This window comes from Petaurus breviceps, unplaced genomic scaffold (genome assembly GCF_028583685.1).
Source record: "Petaurus breviceps papuanus isolate PSGF00001 unplaced genomic scaffold, PetGlider_PUasm1.0 551, whole genome shotgun sequence".
In the NCBI taxonomy this organism is placed as follows: Eukaryota; Metazoa; Chordata; class Mammalia; order Diprotodontia; family Petauridae; genus Petaurus; species Petaurus breviceps.
This window is the reverse complement of record NW_027186372.1, coordinates 26,014,869-26,035,877: the sequence shown is the minus strand read 5'-3', so window position 1 is coordinate 26,035,877 and position 21,009 is coordinate 26,014,869. Positions and strand designations below refer to the sequence as shown.

At 43.2% G+C, this 21,009-nt stretch overlaps 1 protein-coding gene across 1 annotated transcript in view; it reads right to left on the bottom strand.

The window, feature by feature from the left end:
• Nucleotides 1–21,009, bottom strand: part of ADAM19 (ADAM metallopeptidase domain 19) — a 132,438-nt gene that overhangs the window by 5,497 nt on the left and 105,932 nt on the right. Inside the window, exons 10-21 of the mRNA XM_069102491.1 lie at nt 20,857–20,941; nt 19,848–19,987; nt 14,870–15,047; nt 13,645–13,734; nt 11,836–12,031; nt 11,085–11,193; nt 10,249–10,453; nt 8,303–8,380; nt 8,025–8,133; nt 7,690–7,831; nt 5,464–5,548; nt 4,819–5,043 (exon numbers count right to left, since the gene is read on the bottom strand). Of these exons, the coding sequence (XP_068958592.1) occupies nt 4,819–5,043; nt 5,464–5,548; nt 7,690–7,831; nt 8,025–8,133; nt 8,303–8,380; nt 10,249–10,453; nt 11,085–11,193; nt 11,836–12,031; nt 13,645–13,734; nt 14,870–15,047; nt 19,848–19,987; nt 20,857–20,941 (1,642 nt within the window). The remainder of the gene's footprint in view (nt 1–4,818; nt 5,044–5,463; nt 5,549–7,689; nt 7,832–8,024; nt 8,134–8,302; nt 8,381–10,248; nt 10,454–11,084; nt 11,194–11,835; nt 12,032–13,644; nt 13,735–14,869; nt 15,048–19,847; nt 19,988–20,856; nt 20,942–21,009) is intronic.

Sequence of the window (21,009 nt, the reverse complement as noted above, 5' to 3'; positions counted from 1 at the left end):
AAGAAGAAGAAGAAGAAGAAGAAGAAGAAGAAGAAGAAGAAGAAGAAATGTTAGAGAAAGGCATTACCACGCACAAGGAAGGGGTGAGCTCTCTCATGTGTCTTTCCCGCTGTGAAGAGAGAAGAGAGGTGGACTCCATGGGTACTTTTGCCAGATTATATAGGTGCTTTGGTGATAAATGGAGATCAGTCTTAGTAGTAAGAGAAAACGGTAGTGATAGATGGTTTGATCAAATAAACAAAAGAATACTGAGAATGTCTTCTAGAAGCTGCAAAACATATGGCACAGCCTGGTGGCACCATCTGCATGATTAATCTTGGTTCTCCATCTCTTGGGTAATAAGGGTCAGAGTGGGAAACCTGCAGCCTCAAGGCCTGATATGGCCTTCTAGGTCCTTGAGTACGGCCTTTTGACTGAGGCCAAGTTTTACAGGACAAATCCTTTTATTAAGGGGATTTGTTCTGTGAAGTTTGATTTCTCCTTCTACAAGAGAATAGATTTTCTACTTTGGCAGGGATAATTTTAATAGCATATCTTGGCACATAAACATCAATGTCTTTTAGTTTTTCAAATTTATTAGCATAACATTTTGCATAGTAGTCTCTGTTCATCATTTTGATTTGTTTTGGTCTTATAATCTCTGCTTTCTCATTTCTAATTTTGGAAATTAGGGATTATCTTTTTTTTATTGATATACCTATTCTTTATCGATATGTTGTTGGTATTATCTGTCATTTCAATTGCTTAATTATTTTCAATTATATTAACTTTAGTACTTGTTTGCATTATTTCCTCTTCTATTTTCTGCTGGTATATTATTATGCTTCTTTTCTAAGATATTTAAGCATAGACTCATCTGGCTGAGTTTTTCTACTAACTGATATGAACATTCAACGTGACCAAGTTTGTCTCTGTGTGTTCCTTTCATTGTATTCCCTGGATTTTTATATCCAGTACCTTGTGGCTTTCATTCAATTTTACAGTTTTCTCATTCACTTGACATTATGTAATAGATTACTTAACCAAAACCCAAATGGCTTTTATCTTTTAATTATATGATCATTATTTACAACTAACTCTGTTAAATTCTAATCTATAAATATAATGTAGAGAATTTCTGCTTTTCTTACCAATCTCTTCTTTCTTACTTAGGATGTATTTTTATTTACTTTCTATGTATACTTGTGGGGGGGGATGTGTATATCTTTCCAACATTTTTTCCTCTTATGTTTGCTGAATACTTTGAATTTTAATTTAGTCAGTAGCTGGTAAAGGTTTTCACAATTATTTGTGAAATAGTTTATCTTGATGTGAGAAGTGTTATTTTAAGTCCTTGCCTTTCTGACTCAATTACCTGGCTGCCTTTATAACGTTTTTGAAATGCATATAGTTTTGTGAATTGTTCAAAATCCAAAAATTTACCATTTATCCATCTCTTTCTTTCAAACAGTATACTAAATTTGGCTGGATAGATAATTCTAGATTTCTAGCCCATGCATATGAGATAGTGGATACAGTGTCAGACTTGGAGCTAGGAAGAGCTGGTTTCAGATCCCTTCTAACATTTAGCAGGGTGAGCATGAATAAGTATTTTCTTTTAACTTTTTTTAAATAACTGTTTATTTATTTATTTTTTGCTCTTTGGTGGGTAATTGGGGTTGTGACTTGCCCAAGGTCACACGGCTAAATAAGTGTTGTGTCCAAGGCTGGATTTGAACTCAGGTCCTCCTGACTTCAAGGCCAGTGCTCTATTCACTGCGCCACCTAGCCACCCCCCCTTTTTTTTTTACTTTCTATCCCTCAGTTTTCTCATGTGTAAAATGGGTATAATACTAATAGTATCTGCTCCGTGGGGGTGTTATGAGACTCACATTACATAGTAAAGTTTGGAAAGTATTTTGCAAACGTTAATGCTACATTTGTTGTTCGGTTGTTCAGTTGTGTACTACTCTTTGTGACCACATCAAGCCAATACTGTCCATGAGGTTTTCTTGGCAAAAATCCTGGAGTGTTTTGCCGTTTTCTTCTCCAGTCGATTGAGGCAAACAGAGGTTAAGTGATCTGGCCAGGGTCACACAGCTAGTAAGTGTCTGAGGTCAGATTTAAACTCAGTACCTAGGTGGTTCAGTGGATAGAGACACTATGCCTGGAGTCAGGAAGACCTGAGTTCAAATCTGGCTTCAGACACTACCTGTGTGACCCTGGCCAAGTCACTTAACCCTGTTTGCCTGAATTTCCTCATCTGTAAAATGAGCTGGAGGAGGAAATGGCAAACCACTCCAGAATCTTTGCCAAGAAAACCCCAGGGACAGTACGGTCCCAGGGTCACAAGGAGCCAGACAGGATTAATACACCTGAATAACAACAAATGTGATTCTAGGTGCAGCGCTCTATTCCCTGAGCCCTGTGTCAGCCTCCTAAAGTGCTACATACCCGTCACTCACTATTAAGAAAAGCATGAATCTGTGTATATATTACATTCCAATTTGATCATCCTTTCTTGGGAAAGCTACTGTCCCTGTAATTCGGAATATGTCCTTTTTTGTCTTACTGCAGTTCTTATGGGATTCTTTCCTTGTTTTAGCATTTATAATATGTCTAGGAAAGTTGACTCATAAGTTTTTTCCAAGTAGGGGGACCAGTAGGTTCTTTACATTTGTCTATTGTCACTTGTCTCCATTCTGGAAAGCTTTCCTGAATAATTTCCTGGAATATAGTTTTAAGATTCTTTTATATTTTTGTTTTTTGACATTTTCTGGGATGTCAGCAACTCCTGACATTGGTATGCCTTAACCTATCCTCCAGACTTATCACTTGTATTTGAATATTTATCAGTTTTCTCAATATGTGAGTTCTCTTCTTAGCTTGTTTTTCTACTTGTATATGCTGCCTATGTGCCTGTTTTCCACCATTATGTGTCTAAAGTCAACGGCTTCTATAAGGATCTTTTCAGGTTTTTCTATTATATTCTCTAAATTCATCATATTTTCTTTCATCATATTCTCCTGATTTTTAAAAGTATCTTTTCATTCTAGCTTCACTTCCTCTCACTTAAAAATTTCTATAAATTCTTTTTAATTTGTTCTGGCAATTTTTTTTTTTTAAGCAATCGGGGTTAAGTAACTTGCTCAAGGTGACACGGCCAGTTATTTCTGGGTGTGGTGCTGAGTGTCTGAGCCCGGGATTCGATCTCCAGGTCATCCCAACACGGGAGCCGGTGCCAGTGCTCTTACTCGCTGAGCCACCTGGCCACCCCTAAGCAATTGGGGTTAAGTAACTTGCTCAAGGTGACACGGCCAGGTGTTTCTGGGTGGGTGCTGAGTGTCTGAGCCCGGGATTCGATCTCCAGGTCGTTCTGACACTGGAGCCGGTGCTCTTACTCGCTGAGCCACCTGGCCACCCCTGGCAATTTTCTTAACATGGAAATTCCTCATTAAATTAATAGTGGCATTTACCCTTTGAAGGATGTCAGGATATCTTGTATTGTTTCTTTTGTCTCTGAGATTTTAATTAGTTTTAGTTGCTCTGTGGTGTTTTGTGGTATTGTGTTTACTTATTGTGCTGGTCCTTCATTTCTTCTGTGGTAAATTTTTATTATCATGTGGTTTGGTTTTTTTAAAACGACCACCCCCACATTTTGGCGTTTCTTTTTTTTAGGGAATGTGAGGACGTTGACTTCCTCATAACTTCTCACTCTACCATCTTGACTGGAAGCCTGCCCAAGGACATCTAACCCAGCTGTGCTCAGAGTCTCTGTCTCAGTAAACACCCCTGATGTGAAGGGAAACGATCTCTGTGCTTGGGCACTAGGGATATTTATTTGACACGGATTCATGGTCCCTTCCTGGTTTTGTTTGCTCCTTCTTCCTGCTAGGAGCCTTGTCAACTGGGAGCAGGAGATGGCTGCTGAAGTTGCTTGTTTGTTTCTTCCTGTCGTCCAGAGACATCACTGTACATCTGAACTCCTTTTACTCTGCCTTTCTCTTCCACCCCCTTGACCTGGTGCTCAGGGCCAGAGGGCAACATGGGGTGACCTTGGCTCTTACCTCATCAAGAAATGATTGTATGGGTTTCTAGGAATGATAGGCTTACAATTTCTCTCTTCAGTTTCTTTTTTCCTTTCTTTATCTTCCTCCTTACTCATCTATTTCTCTTCCATGATTTTTCTGCTTCTTTTTTTCCTCTCTTCTCCCAACTTCTTATCCCCACTCTGCTTTCTCCTTTCTCTTCTCACCATTTCCCTCCTTTCTTCTTTCTCATGTTGTCTTTCCTTTGTTACTTCTTTCCCTTCTTTTTCCATGTCTTCCCCTAGCTTAGAACTGTCTGTAAATCCCAGCCTGTACAACCTGGACCAAGAAACCCTAGGTGACTGAGGCAACAGGAATATGACCGAGTAGTTTTGTCTTGGGAAAGGGGAAGAAATAAACAATGAAGCCCAGAAGGAAAGGTGGAAAGACTAGCTTCAGGGCAGCAGCAGCCACTTCCTTAGAAACCTTGGTATCCCTGCCTGATTTTCCTCATTAGACAGTCCTCTCATTAGAGGGCATCACTAGCACAATCTGATGAAACAGGCACTTTTTTAATCCATAGGTTCTTTGTTCCAAGTCCTTTGCAGTTGGTGGTGATGGGGGAGGGAGCTGCTGAGATTATGGTGTGCCGATGCTATCTGCGTAAACATCTATGTTGCAGCCTACATTTAACTGTATGACTTTAGGCAAGTTACTTGTGCTTTCCAAGTCTTAGGCTGCTCATCTATAAAATTAGAAGGTTGTTCAGATCCCTTCCAGGTCTCACACTGTAAGGTGGGCAAACTCTTACCTGGGTAGCAGTATAATTAGGAGCTGGAGGCACTGGCCGGCTTGGGGGAGGCCTTCTCGCAGACTCTTTTCTCTCCACTTGGGTCATGGCCCCTGGGGAGTTCCTGATGTCCCTGCTGAGGTGTACTGAGAGAGGGGGAGGTGGAGACCCACCACGCATGTAGTCTGGAGGTGGTCTGGGGGGAGGTTGTGATGGCTTGCGTGGAACTTCAGGTGTGTTGGTGACCTACATAGGAGGTAAAACACAGAACATTGATAAGATATCCATATCCCGTGCCTGAATGACCTACATATTAGTTGCCTTCCTATATATCCCATTGGGATGGAGGACCAGAGGTAGGATGATGGGCAAGATGAATTCTGGAAGATGCTTCTAACTCTAGAATTTCCTGATCAACTAGAGACGCTCAGATAACTTCTTGTCTTTCCAAATATGTCTTTTCCAAGAATGCCATAACTAGGCATAACTTTTAGGCCAATTAAGTAAAATTTGTTCATAGAACTATTTGTAACCCCTCCTACTTCCTCCCCAAGAACTCTAGAGAAAAGCAAAGGGGAAATTCTGCATATATACAATATAGATGGTCCTGGGAGGGTGCAGAAATGGGGAGAAGATGAAGGTTTCCCAAGCATACAAAGGACCTACCTTTCTCTTTCCCTGGGGTGTCTGTAACTTGAAAGTTGGGTTGGCATGACCAGTCCCACCATTCTGAGTCACCTTGAAGGGGCAACTGGAAACGAGAAAAAGATGGAAGCATGTAACCACAGATACTATCAAAGACAATCTTGTCCCTTCAGGTTCCAAGTTGCAATCAGTGTGTCTAGATTTTCCCCTCCCCTACATTCCTTTGTACCCTAATCAAAAAGAAGGAGCTTCTGTTCCCCTCTGCATGGTTCCTAATACCCACCCCACCAACCTCCAGTCCCTTCTCCATAGTCTGGCCTAAGAAAGATACATGGGCCTGGCCCTCCGAAGATGGAAAGCATCACAAATTTCTTTGGGGCTTTCACCTTCCCCGCAATACTTTTCTTCCCTCAAGACTGAATCTAGCAGAAAGCCTGGACTTGGGTACACAGGTATAAAATTTAATTTAATTTAACTTTTCAATCAAAGCCTCTGCATCAGAAAATTTTGCATTAATTATTATTGTTCATGGTTAAAAGGGAAAAGAAATTATGTAAAACTGTAATTATCAATCAATCAATATACATTTATTAACCACCTCCCAGGTGCCAGGTACTGTGCTAAGTGCCAGGGACACAAAAAGGCAAGAAACAGACCTTGTCCTCAGGGAGTTTATAATCTAATGAGGGATACAACAAGCAAATGTGTGAGTGTGTGTGTGTGTGTGTGTGTGTGTGTGTGTACACATAAACAAACTAGATGCAGGATAAATAAGAAATAATTAACAGAGGGAAGGTACTAGACTTTAGAGGGGTTGAAGAAGGTTCCCTTTAGAAGATGGGATTTTTGCTGGGACTCAAAGGAACCTAGGTTAGTCAGTAAGCAGAGTTGAGAAGGGAGAGCATTCTAGGCATGGGAGACAACCAGAGAAAATGCCTGGAGTCAAGAGGCACCATCTTGTTCATGGAAGAGTCAGGAGGCCAGGGCCATAGGATCAAAGAGTACATGTTGGGGAGTAAAGTAGGAGAACACTTGGAAAGTTTGGAGGAGGCTAGGTTATAAAGGGCTTTGAATGCCAAACAGAACATTTTTATTTGATCCTGGGGGCAACTTGGGGACCATGGAATTAAGTTAAGTTAAGTAGGGGGGGTAACATGTTTGAACCCAAACTTAAGGAAAATTACTTTAGTGCTAAATGGAAGACAGATCAGAGTGGGAAGAGACTTAAGCGGGCAGACTATTACAGTGGTCCAGGTGTGAGGTGATGAAGGCCTGAGCTAGAGTGATGGTAATGTCAGCAGAGAGAAGAAGGCATATCAGAGAGATGAAATGAACAGGTCTTGGCAACACACTGGTTATGGGAAGGTGAGAGATAATGAGAAATCTGGGATGATGCCTAATTTGCAAGTCTGAGGGACTGGGAGGATGGTGATCCTCTCTCTACTTATAAGAAAGGTATGTGTGGCATGGGGGATGGGGAGGGATTTAGAGGAAAGGATAATGGGTTCAGTTTTGGACAGGCTGAATTTAAGATATCTACTAGACATTCAATTCAAGATGTCTAAAAAGCAGTTAGTGATTTGAGGTTGAAGGTCAGCAGAGAAGTTAGGACAGGAAGTGTAGATTTGAAAATCATTAGCATAGAGAGGGTAATTAAATCTATGGGAGCTGATGAGATCACCATGTGAAACAGTATAGAGAGAGAAGAGAAGAGGACCTGGAACAGAACTTATTATACCTCTGATATGACCCCAGGGAAAGGCTGATAGCCATTGATGGGAAATACAGCATACCCACAACTCTGCAATCACTAATGATTTCCCGGGCTATAAAAGATGATGTGGGTGAACTGGCTTGGCATGGCTATGCAAAATGCCAAGACGTCCTTGCAGACTGGTGATCTGAGGGAACCTTTCATGTGGTTCCCCGCAGGGTTTGCTCTATGCTGCCAGCTCCAGGCACCAGAACTGTTCATCACAATTCTACCTGGTCTAGATTCCTGCCAGCTCTAGCCCATTATCCAGAACTGGTTTATCTCCAACCTCTAAAATCCAGAAGAGGTTAAATGACCCCAAAAAGTCCAGCTATAATGTCAGACTTCTAAAGGACGCATCATTAGAAGGTGAGAGAATCAAGACAGGGAAATCAGCTAGGGGGTAGGTATTATACTAGCCCAGGAGTGTGGTGATGTAGATCTACCTTAGGGTAGTGGCTGTATGAGCAGAGAGCTCAAGACATTCATCTCACCTGAAGGGTTGTCTCCATTGGGAAGGGAGAGCTGAGGGCTTGAGCAGGCTTAGCCTGCGCCTTTTGCAGTAATAGAGTGCTAGAAGGATGATACCCAGCAACAAGATGGCGGCCAACACTCCAGCTACCACAGGGCCAACACCTGCCAGGGAGAAAATGAAGAAACCAAGCTGGAAAAAAAGTCCTCTTAAGGCAAGAAGCGCCTGAGAAAAATAAGGGAGCATAATATCAGTACTGCCACGAGCTGTCCGAGGCCTTCCACTCCTCCCTCCCCACTTGTTCCATTCGCTGTCCTAGAACGCAGGCAATGACAAAGATGAGGGAGTCTCACTCACTCTGGGGGGGCATGGGCCCGCTGTCGATGCTGCCTCCATGGCCCACTGTGTTGCAGAAAGGTGGCGCCCACCCTTGGAAGCAATGACAATTCTGTTTGTTGTTACAGACCTGTGGTGGGAAGACAGGAGGCATGAGAGTCTCTCAAACCCATGCCTCAGGGGAGAACCTTGTTTCCCACAGAGAACAATGCCCGCCCCCCCCCCCAGCCTCCCCACCACCCACCATCCCCATGAAAACAAATCGAAGACAAGTCACAGGGACGTCTGCCAAGACCTACCCCATTGCCGTGGCACTTCTTCCCACAACCTTCAGTTTCAAAAAAGGAGGTGTTCCTGCATTGTCCCTCGAAGCAAATCTGTGAGAAGAAGGAACTGAGTCATCCATAAACCGGAAATCAGGAACCGTGGCTTCTAAGCCTTGTCTTTATCAAGACTGAAGCCGCTGCACCTCTCTGAGATTCCATCTCTTCATTGTAAGATTCCCTCAGGAGACGGCAGAGGGCCATGCTCAGTGTCCACAAGGCTATCAGCAGTCATCAGTCATCCCTTAGGCCATAAAAGATGATGCTAGTGAACCTGACTCAGCAAGCACATTGCTGCAAGATTCTACCCCTGGGTATCTGTATTGTGGTTCCGGATCAGGGAAATACAAGCCACAGAGAATGGAATGTGGGTTAGGTATTAAGTACATGACGGGAGAGGATTTACAACACTAGGGAGAAGAATGAGAGAAAAAAGACTTCCATGTGTGGACCCTTACAGCTGTAATGGGAATGTAAATTTGTAAGATCTTCCCTGCTCCTAGGCTAGAGTGCACCTGGAGCCTGGGGTGGGAGGCTTGTTTTTCAGTAGATACTTCTTGATTGGCCAGTGGGTCCAGAAGGTTATTACATTCTCTGAGCCAGGAGAAGGCTATATAAGCCCTGATGTGTAGCTTTGTTTTGGGGCTCACTTTGAGAAGTGTTCTGTGATTTGATATGGATTCTGGGAAGCCGTTGTTGAGAGCCCCCCAGCTTTGAAAAACCCAGATGTTGATTTGGTATGGATGTAATGGCTGGACAGTTTGGAAAGCTGTCTACTTGATCTGTTTCTGTCTTGATAATTCTGCCTGTATACTTTGAAGTTCGGGGTGCTGAACTTTTTCCCCTGAATGAGGTAAATGATATATGTTTGACTGATTAAAGTAAGCTTGTTAACCCATTTTGAGTTGCTTTCCTTTAACAAAGCAGATCCAAGAACCTGTATTGGCAGACACCCTGGGGACGCTGGGGTGCTTGCCGCTACAACAGCTTATTCCACTTTCAGAGTGAATGAATGAGTATTAAGCTGTGAGTGTATTGGAGGAAGAGGGTGGTCAAGGGCAAAGGCAGAGGCAGGTTATCTCCACAAAGCACTATTAGTATGCCGAGAGCTGTGGTGATAGTCCTTACAGATAGTATCTATCCAAATAGTACAGTTCTGAGCCTCCAGTGGTCTCCACACACGAAGCAACAAGCAAGGTTCCTCAGCGGTAAACAGAACTAGTGCCAAGTGGTGACACGCTGGTGAGAGTATGTAAGTGCATAAGGCAGTTCACCTGTAAAATGAAGCTAAGTGATGGCTGCTTGGACCACTGTACATGAAAGGTCTTTCAGAGACATAAACTGTGATACAAATGTACTGTCATGGTGGTGGCTGGGGTCAGCTCTAAATGAACAGAAACAATAGGGCAATTGGTAGGAAATAGAATAATCCAAAAAGCCCTGGCAACATCGTTCAATGCCATAGAACTGGAATATCCATCATCTAATGATATTTCATACCAGAAATAAGAAGCCATTTTCCCTACTCCCCCCCCCCCCCCCTCCTTGCAATAAGGTCGTGAGGGATTGCTATCTTGGCCTTCAGGGTAATGAGTGACACAGACTTCATTACCCTCAGTCATCCTATTCCAGCAGGAATAGGGGACAGCTCCAAGTGCTAGGAAGTGAGATCTATCTTGTACCACTCTTCACTCATTTGTCCTTAGAGCTTCTCTCTGATATCAAGTGCATGAAGTCTAATCCCTCTATCTCCATGTTTCCAGTGGCAGGTCTTGCATTTGGGGGTTAGGTGGATTTATATGGTGACTTTATCCCTGCTCTCCACCTTGGCCCCGATACTCTGTGACAGACTGAGGCTCATCCCTGATATACCCAGACTTCCCGAAACCCACTCTCCACTGCTGCAAGGCAAGGGCACTTACATGGTTATAGCCACACTTGGTTCCTGTCATCACTAGCCCTGGATCCAGCATGTCTCCCTCTTCCTCTGGACCTCGGTATACGTGGGTGCCCCGGCAGCGGATTTTCTTCCCATTCATGGTGATGGTGGTATCAATAGGCACTGCATTAGACTCCAGGGGCCTGGCCTCTGAACTCTGACACTGGATCTTCCCACACTTGGCATCTCTAAACCCAATGAAGAAAAAAGACAGTGGAATTCAGGGAGGAGCATGGAGTTGCCACAAAGCAGCCTTCCTCCCTCACCATGATCAGTAAGATTGGCCCTATCGAAAGGTCCCCCTGCTGGGGAGCAAAGTATCCTTCTCTTGAGAGGGGCTATTCAGAGCAAAGTCAAAGCATCATCACCTTGGTTCCTGTAATCACTAGCCCTAGGTCTACTAGCATTTCTTCCTCTTCCTTCAGACCCTGATATACATGGGTACCCTGACAGTGGATGTGCCTCCTATTGATGGTGATGGTGGTATCAGTGGGGCAGGAGAATCGGCCAAGACAAACTCCCCCTTTAAGGGAAGAAGGAAAGCTAGGCTGACTGATAGCACAGTTTTGTACGTTGTTTATTTGCTTTTCCAATTATGAGAAGAGATTAGCAGTGATTCATCTCCCTTCTGTTGCCAGGCCCTGGTTTAGAAAGAGAGGCCTGCGAGTGTAAGCAACGGGAAGCAAGCAGCTGGCCAGCGTCCATCGGTGCTGTGGTCCCTCTGGAGCTTACAGAGGCCGCCAGCTTCCCTGGGGTCAGGGCTAGGCTGGGCATGCTGACTAGAAAGACCTTTTTGTCAGTCCTATCCCCAGTCATCACCTCATGGCACACTTCTTGTGTTCTCCATTCATGTCCTTCCCACAGTTCCCAAAAGGGTCTCCAGCTACATTCACCTTCTCAAAGCAGAGGTCAGGGGCAGGGCGAGCTCCTGGGAAGAGAAAAAAAAACACATTTAGCAGGCAACCTCCTTCTAGAGAGCTCAGAAAGGGTCTTCTACAAAACTCTACCACCACTAAGTTTGTATTGGGAGGTTACCAGAATCTATGTTCTGTTCTCTCCCCTCTGTACTATTCTTATAATAAAAACAGTAGCTAGCATTGATATAACACTTTAAGGTCTTACAAAATGTTTAACAGATATCCCATTTGATCCTCACAATAACTCTGAGAGGTAGGTGCTATTTCTATCCCCATTTCACAGATGAGGAAACTGAGGCAAGGTTAAGTGACTGGCTCAGGGTCACACAGTTAATAGTGTCTGAGGGCAGATTTTAATTCAGCTCTTCCTGATTCCAGGTTCACTTCACCATATCACTGTCTCCAGAACCCTTATTTTATTTTGTTGTTTTTTTTTTACTTTTGACAAATAAGTTTATATAAGACTTCCAAATCCTCTGTACTACTTACCTACAGGTTTGTTGTAAGGATTGGAGTTTCCTAAATCTTAAGGTACCATACATATGAATTGTGATGTTCCCTTAGCACTTAGATGCTATGTTACCCCTGGCATTTAAAGGAAAAGAGTCAGCCTTTTGGGAAGGGAGGTGTATGTCTTCAGGGGAAACCCTTACCAGGACCCCAGAGTTGTTGGCACTGCTCCTGGTAGGTAAGGCACATGCCATTGTAACAGTAAGCCTGCCCGCCTTCGCATGGGGTGCCATCCATCTGGTAGAAGTTGGTAGGGCAATGAGGTGACTTGCCAGTACAGAACTCTGGAAGGTCACACTGCCGGGACTGCTCACGGCACAGAGTGCCTGGAGGTAACAGCTGAGTCATATGGAAAGAGGGGATAAATCAATAAGTGAATTATCTTTCATGTCACAAGGGCCCTGTCATCAGCATCCACTTTACATTTCTTTACATTTTTCTGATTTTCCATTTTTAATCCCAATATTCTTCTGGTGATATGACAGGGCTGTTGATTCTAGAAACCCATGACCTCATACAATCAAGATTGTAGGTGATTCAAGGGGCAATGGAGGGACAAATATCATCAAGGACAGACCGAAAAAGGAGATGGGACAGTTAAGTACCAAATAGAAGAAGTCATAGACACTCCAAGTGTTGCATAAATATCCATTAAAGAGTAAAAGACTTAGGAGAAGAACCTCAGCTTACTGGGTAGGTGTTGTCTGGAGAACTTAGAAAAGGATAGACACTGAACACTTGTGCAATGCACTGTAGGAATGAGTGTGCACAGCACTGAGGCAGCAGTGTATTTATTCCCACATCACTTTGCCCCTATACACTCTCCTTCCTGACTTATCCCTACTGGGATTCCAGTGGCAGTCTGGTGGCCAGGAGTACTAGGCAGAGCAGGCGCCCATCTCTCCCCCTCCCTATTCCTCCATCATCAGTCAGAGTCCCACACCTTCTGTTGAACCCCACCTCCATACACCTGAGGAGGCCCAGGCCCATCCTGGAGACATCCATGGTATCTTGGGAGCTACTCTGGAAAAAACAAGGGAAAGCTATGCCCTTCTCTGCAACTTTCTGGCCAAACGAAAGCAGCGTATACTTTCTTCTCTGGAGAGAAGAGGACAAAGGCCATTATGCTGTCAAACCTGAGCTCTGAATGTGACAGGTGATAATGATGTGAGTTGGGGAGCTACTGGCTGTGAACTAACTTTATAAATGAAACCTCAGTCGCACTTTGGAAAAAGAGCAGAGATGCATTAGGGTAGATAAGGATCTTTATCAACAGGTAGTTAGCAATCAATGTTCACTAAGTCTCAAGCCCCAGCGAGCATTCTGCCCCATTTTTTATATACACACACATACAATACATATATGCATACATATACACGTATATGTATATACATACACACATATATGTATATACATACACATACACATAGATATACACACGCATACATTCGTCTTCCTTGGGGGACACTGCTCAGGGTTCTATGTTCACCACGAGGGCAGGTAAAATAGTTCCTCCTGGGAAGATAAATCAAGTCTTCCACCAGCTTCCCAAAGAAAGCTGAGCCCATATATTTTATAGTTTTGGGTTGTTTGGGATTTTTTTGCTTTTTGGAGGGCAATTGGAGTTAAGTGACTTGCCCAAGGTCACATGGCTAGCTTGTGTGTGTGTGTATGTGTGTGTGTTAAGTGTCTGAGACCGTATTTGAACTCTGGTCCTCCTGACTCCAGGGCCAGTGCTCTATTCACTGTGCCACCTAGCCGCCCCCACATTTTATAGTTTTAAAGAATGTGAAGGAAACTCCCTGGGATGGTTAGAGCTCAGACTGACCTAGAGATAAGGCAATGAACTCAGTGCTCACTGGCATTCCCTTCCAACTGATGCATTCTCTCTCCCTCAGTGGAAGATGGCCATGGAGCCATTGCCCCTCTCTATAGTAGCCCCATCTCCTCACCTTGCACTGCTGGCAGCAGGAGCCATGTGCACACTCCGCCCCTGGTTTCAGAGTACAATTAGAAGCATTGCAGCAGGGATTGTGGCATTCCTAGAGGAGAGAGCAGGAGTCAGGAGATGTTTACAGGGCTGATAGGAAGAGGTGATGAGGGCAGAGAGGGACACAGAAATCCATTTACCTCCCTTCCATATCCCCACTCTTCCATCCATGTGTCACAGACTCCAGAAAATGTGGCCCCAGAAGTCCACACCTGTCAGGGCCCCTTTAAATCCACTCATAGGCCACAATAACTGCCCAGGGACTGCAGCACCTAGACATAGCTCAATTGGTCTACTGTTTTCTGTTCCAGAAACCTCCCTTCTTACTAAAATTGACCCCAGCCAAACTAGCCCCTTCCACCCCTAAAATGTTGTGAGTCCGCAGATCGCCTGTGGTAGATCTCTCCTTCCCCCTGGCCTCAGTGGGTCTAATTTACTAATCAGATGTGAACTTCTCATGTATAAGATGTAGAGAGCAAGTTGATAAAACTCTCAGTTGACATTTGGAGCTTCCTCATCCTAATTATGCTGGAGGCTAGGGGATTCAGTAGGGGAAAGGCAGGGTGGTAGTTCAGAGAAGGACTTATCTAGAGAATCTCTGAGCTCAGACATGAAAAGATGACCAAGTCTCCTGTTGGCTCTCATTCCCTATCTTTAGGATCACAATATTTATAGTTGGAAGATACTAGAGATCATCCAGTCCAACTTCTTCACAGGAAGGAAATTTATGCTTCCCCAGTCCAACACCCTCCCCCCACATTTTACAGATGAGGGCGAGAAGGAGAGAAGTGACTTGCCCAAGATCATACAAGCACTGAGTGACAGAGCAGAGATTCGAACTGAGGCCCGATGAGGTCATATTCAGCACTCTAGCGTTTTGTCTACTGTATTAGACTGTCCCTCATTTTACAGATGAGGAAATTGAGGCCAAGGGCTGGAAGTAGGGAAGAGACTGTTCCAAGGTTATAGAGATAGTAATTCACAGAGCTTGGCTGTCTGGTTCTTTGACTCCAAATTCAATGGTCTTTTTACTAAACCAGGTTGTTTCTACATGACCTTTGGGGTTACTCAATAATCAAATGTAGTATCCTTTTTTTCCCCTTGAGTTTTAAACAGTCTCAAAAGTCCTTGTTTCTCCCCTCATGACCACATTCCCTTTCTCTTTCCCTCCAGCACCAAGGCCTTACCTCTTCCTCACCACAATCACACTCTTCGCCATCTTCCAGGTACCCATTTCCACACCTCTGGCCACCATACAGTGTCCTGGTATCTGGCATGTTGGAAAGACACATGCCACCTCCTGACTGTAGGTACCTGTCTAGCTCCTTTCTGTTGCACCGGTTGAACACCTTGGGAAAGGGGTGCCTAGTAGAGGAAGGAACACAAAGCTGGCATGAACCCACCAGCTGAGGCAGCAGCATGGCAGAGAATATGTGGCATAAGTCTGTTTGTATGAGTCCATCTAAGAATTCTGCACTCATATTTTAAGCTTCCTACATCCCTTTGGGCTGGTTTAGGTTTGATTTTCCATCTTATGATGATTGGGGGATAATCTATAGACAGTCCCTGTGTTATATTGCTTTCTTGGCCACATCATGAGAAAGTGAGGAGGTCTTTGGCATATTGGATGGAACCCCTCTGTCAAACTTAGGGGAGAATAAAGCCAAGACTAGCACAGGGTGGGTACTAATTGATCGCCTATGATCTGTACTGCTGGAGGGAACCTCCAAATCACTGAGACCTCAGATCCACACTAGAACATCTGACTACAACAGCATGGTGTTCCTAGCCTCATCTTTGCTTCATATAGCACCAGAGAAGGTATCTGAAAATCAGAGTCAGCAATATCAGTATTATGCATGGAAGTTACAGATTTTTGTGTGTCTCAGCAGTTGTAAGCCTTTTAAGGAGGTTGCTCTCCCCTTAGAACTGATGAACAAGTCAAAAAGAAAAGAGTTCCCAGAAGTTTATTCACCAATTCATTCATTCAAGAAATATTTAGGAAGTACCTACTATGAGAAAATTTCCATTCTGCTGCTGAAGGAGATAGAGAGTTTAAAGGAAAGGCAAGATAGCCCAGTAGACAGTGACTGGATCTGGAGTCAGGAAGGCATGGACTTGAATCCTGCCTTAGATATTCATTAACTTTGTGACCCTAAGCTATTTATTTAACCTCTCTGAGTCTCGTTTTCTTCATCAGTAAAATAGAAGTAATAATAGCACCTATCTAAAGGGGTCTTTGTAAAGATCAAATGAGATGCTGCATATAAAACACCTTGTAAACATTAAAGTCCTGTACAAATTTGAGCTATTATTAATAATTATTATTATTACATAGGCTTTAGTTCCTGTTGTCAGGGCCCTGACAGTCTAATGAGGGAATAAAAACATAAACACATAGAGTCATAATATTCAGCATTACAAAATAAGTATGTTAGAGAGAGATATTAAAACAAAGGGTTTATGTGAGGTCAGAGGGAGGAAATCATTATAGAAAAGAGGGATCAGGAAAGGTTTCTTGGAAAGGGGGAAGGGAACAAGCATTTATTTGTTTTATTTTAAATTCATTATTTTCTTTAACATTCTTTTTTTTTATTGAGTTTCAAATTCTTTCCCTCCTTCCCACCCTTCCCCCATCTAAGCAAGAAATGTGATATCAATTATATATGTGAAGTCATGCAAAACATATTTTCATGTTAGTCACATTATAAAAAAACAAGGAAAATAAAGAAAGTGAAAAAATATGCTTCAATCCACATTCAGACTCCATCAATTATTTCTCTGGAGGTGGATATCATTTTTCATCATAAATCCTTCGGAACTGTGTTCAATCATTGTATTGATCAGAATAGCAAAGTCATTCCCTGTTGATCATCATACAATATTGCTATTACTCTGTACAATTCTGCTCACTTCACTTTGCATTAATTTATATGTCTTCCCAGGCAGTTATTTTTTTTCTGAAACCATCCTGTTAGTTGTTTCTTATAGCATGACAGTATTCCATCACAATATCATACACCACAACTTGTTCAGCCATTCCCCAATAATGGTAATCTCTTTGATTTCTAATTCTTTGTCACCACAAAAAGAACTGCCATAAATAACCTTGTGCAAATAGGTCTTTTCCCCTTTTTCTTTCATCTCTTTGGGAAATAGACCTAGTAGTGGTATTGCTAGATCAAATGGTATACACAGTTTTACAGTCCATTAGGCATAGTTCCAAATTGCTTTCCAGAATGGCAGGATCAGTTCACAACTCCACCAACAATGAATTAGTGCCCCAATTTTTCCACGTCCCCTTGAACATTTGCATTTTCCCTTTCTGTCATATTAGCCAATCTGATAGGTGTGAAGTGGTGCCTCAGAGTGAACACACACTAATTACGGTATGTGTATATGCCAGGTAAGCCCATCATAAATATCTCATTTGATCCTCACAACAATTCTGGAAGGTTGGTGCTATTATGATCTTCGTTTTACAGTTGAGGAAACAGACAGACAGAAGTTAAGTGACTTGCCTAGGATCACATAGTTAGTAAGTGTTTGGGACTAGATTTTAACTGAGATCTTCCTGTCTTAGGAACAGGGCTCTATCCATTGTGCTACCCAGCTAGAAAAGATAGTGTTTAAGTTGGGCTTTAACTTAAAACAAGTGCAGGGATTCCACCAGCATAGATGGAAAAGGAATAGTATAAGCAAAGGCCTGGTGGCAAAGGCAGTGTTCATTGTGGGGAAGCGACATAGTCCAGTTTGCTAGGAACGCAGAGTCCATAGAGGGAAGGGACATGAGTGAGAGGGTTCAGAACCATCAGGTGGGGGATTGGAGGGGAAGCAGACTATGAGTGGCTCCGAAAATAAGACATAAAAGTCTGAACTTTATTGAGGAGGAAGGCAACTGGAAACCACTGTAGTTGTTTTGTTTTGTTTTTAACTATTTAAGAATGCTTTAAGTCGGGGGTGGCTAGGTGGTGCAGTGAGTAGAGCACCAGCCCTGGAGTCAGGAGGACCTGAGTTCAAATCTGACCTCAGACACGTAACACAAAAACTAGCTGTGTGACCTTGGGCAAGTCATTTAACCCCAATTGCCCTCCAAAAAGCAAAAAAATAAAGAAGAATGCTTTAAGTCAACTAGACCATACCAATGAGGCCAACATCATGGGCTCAATTCAACGGCCATACCAGACTCTTCTGTTCTGTTACATGGTCATAGAGCATACCTCTAACTCTAGTCAGCCAGTTACCTCATAAATAGGTAAGGGTGTGGATAAATCAGTGGGTGGTGATTAAGAGGGTGTGGATAAATCAGTGAAAATATGTGCCTATGTAGTGCTTTCAGGGGATGGGAGGGAAGGAGAGGTACCAAAACATAAAGCATGAGCTGTCAATGATGGATTATCATGAAGGGAGCAAAATTAGGTAAACAATTCACACAGTGACTATAATTCTGTCAAGGAAAACAACTGGAAAAGACCTCCAAATTATTTTTTTTGGAGAGGAGAAGGCAATGCAATTGGATTTAAGTGACTTGTCCAAGGTCACACCGCTAGTAAGTATCAAGCATCTGAGGCCAGATTTAACTCAGGTCCTCCTGACTCTAGGGCCAGTGTTCTATTCACTTTGTCACCTAGCTGCCCCAGACCTCCAAATTCTAATCGAAGCAAAGATCAATCACAATTCCAGAAGACAGACAATGACACAATGATTTTCAGACCCAGCCGACATGCAGCTTGGCTTTGCTTGACTGCTTTTATTTATTACAAGGAATAGCTTCTGTTTGGGGGAAAAGGAGCTCTAGGGGATAGGGTGCTGCTGGCTACTGATGCCAAAAGGAAATACTAATGATAGTGATAAACATTAAAAAATATTTATATTGCCAGGCCCAAAAGACGCTCTACTGAAGTGAATTTCAGAGGGGAGCAAACAAGCATGGCTGACACTCGCTCCCTCCATGAAATTAAGCCTCCCTCAGTCCTTCCCCTATGCGGCTGTAAATGCTTCTCCCTTGCTCTTTCTCTGAGGGACACAGCAGTGTTCCTGATAGAACCTGATCTCCTGACGCTACTTCATACCCTGGTTGATGTTGGCAAACACCCCAAATCACCATATCATGATAAGGTCACAATAATGCTGACACTCAGTTTTTGTAGTTTTATGGGGTTTTTTGTAGTTTTCATAGTGCTGTCACATTTATTTTCTCATTGGCACCTTATAACAGGAAGGACGGGCGCTATGATTGTCCTTTGTAAAGATGACCCTAGGCCAGGAGAAGCAGGGACACAGGGAGAGAGCCAAGATGGGAACCAAGGTCACCTGCGTTCTAGGCCACAGCATAGCATTGTAAAAAAGACACCAGACTTGGAATCAGGCTACACGGATTCATGTAGTGACTCTTCTACTTAAAGAGCTCTGGGGCCTTGGATCCTACACCTGTCTCATTCTTCTCATATGTAAAGTTAAGAGAATGGGGAGGGGGAGGGAATGAGATCAGAGGTGGGAAAAGGCTGTATATAATTACATTATATTATTATGCACATTTCAACTTCCGGCCACAAGTCCCAGAACTCCACAATGACTTTTGAGATCCCTCTGCCCAGAGTTCTAACAAAGAACTTACAGGAGTCTTTAAGATACACTGAGGAATGCTGGCCACTGTCCTACTTGCCTACTCCCAGCTTCCATCCTTACAGGCTTCTTAGTTAGGAGGCTGGGTCTAAGTCTAAGTCCTGCCACTGACTAGCTGTGTTACCTTAGCCAAACTGCTCTCAGTTTTCTCATTTATAAAATTAGGGATGGTTTCCAAGATCCCAAGCTCTAACATTCTGCGTTCTAAGTGCTAAGGTCCTTCCTAGCTCTAACATGCTCAGTTTTAAGGTCCTATCTCATTCTGTTTATATTCTATGTTCTCAGGGCTCTTCTAACTCTAAGATTCTGTTTTAAGGTTACATTCTATGTTCTAAGGTCCCTTCCAGTTCTAACCTTCCATGTTCTGTGTTTTAGTGTCCCTTCCAGTACTGTCATTCTGTGTTCTAAGGTCCTTTACAATTCTAATATTCTTTGTATTTCTAGCTCTATCACTTTGAGTTCTAAGGACTCTGCTAGTTCTACCATTCCATGTCCCAGTGTTCCTTCCAGCTCAGACATTCAATGTTCTGTGTGACTCACCCAGTGGCAGCAGCCATGATGCACCCCCCATCTGCAGCGCTCGCTGAGCAGCAGTCCGCAGAGTCATGGCTCATTCCAAAGTTGTGGCCCATCTCATGGGCCATGGTGGCAGCGACTCCAATAGCATTCTCTGAGTGATCCTAGCCAAGGAGAGAGCTCAGTCAAGGTGAGTAGTTCTAGGCCATCACCCATAGATAGCCTGGCCTCCTCTAAAGATGTTCTCTGCCTTTTTTTACTGACACACACATAGACATTTAATAGGTGCTTTGAGAACCTATGATGGAGTGATTTTGGAGTCATTTTTCCTTATAATTTAAAGAGGATGAATTTATGATATTCTATACTGGATCAAACACATGGTCTATGACCAGTGTTATACCTGAGACAGGGTACCTGCCATAGGATATGTTGTACTAGGTCCTAGCTGTTTTCCTTGACATCACCCTGAAAGATTAACAGTGAACCCCCGACACAATCTCATGAAGAAGACCTCAGTTGAGGACAATGGTTTCCTAGAGGATTTATCAAAACCACTATTGCATAAGAACAGTTCTTGTAGCTCCTTGGTTAGAACATACACAAGAGTCTAGTAAGTTCTGAATATTTCTACAAGGGATTGAAGAACTGGACTGGGGCAGAGAATAATGTTATCCCATCAGGAGTAGCATCTAACTGAAATTCATGTTAAATTAATTGACCTGGATTCATGGTTCAGATGAATACATACCAGAGCCCAGTCTTTTAGCTTACGTGGCAATTGCTTTCCTATTTCTTTTCCTTTTCTTTCATTAAGTACTGTAGAGAAGAGTTACATGGGAGACCTGAGACATGAGGTGCTAGCGGGGATTGGCACCAGTAGTTCCAAGCAGGAAAGGGAGTTGGGAGGCTGAAGCCAGTTATCTCAATCCAACAGGAAAAATAGAGGCCAGTTTGAAGAAATGTAGATTTCCTGGTTCATGAAACGATTTAATCAGCTTCTATACTACCTGGCTTATTGAATGGGACTCACCATGTTGACCCCTCCAGACTGGTACACAGAGCACATGGCCATCAGGGGGGCCAGACCAATTGTAGTACCATGGAAAGACATTCCTCTGAAAAAAAAAGAGAGAAGGTAATGAAGTTTGGCTTGAGAGGATCACTTCCAAAGTAAGCCAGATAG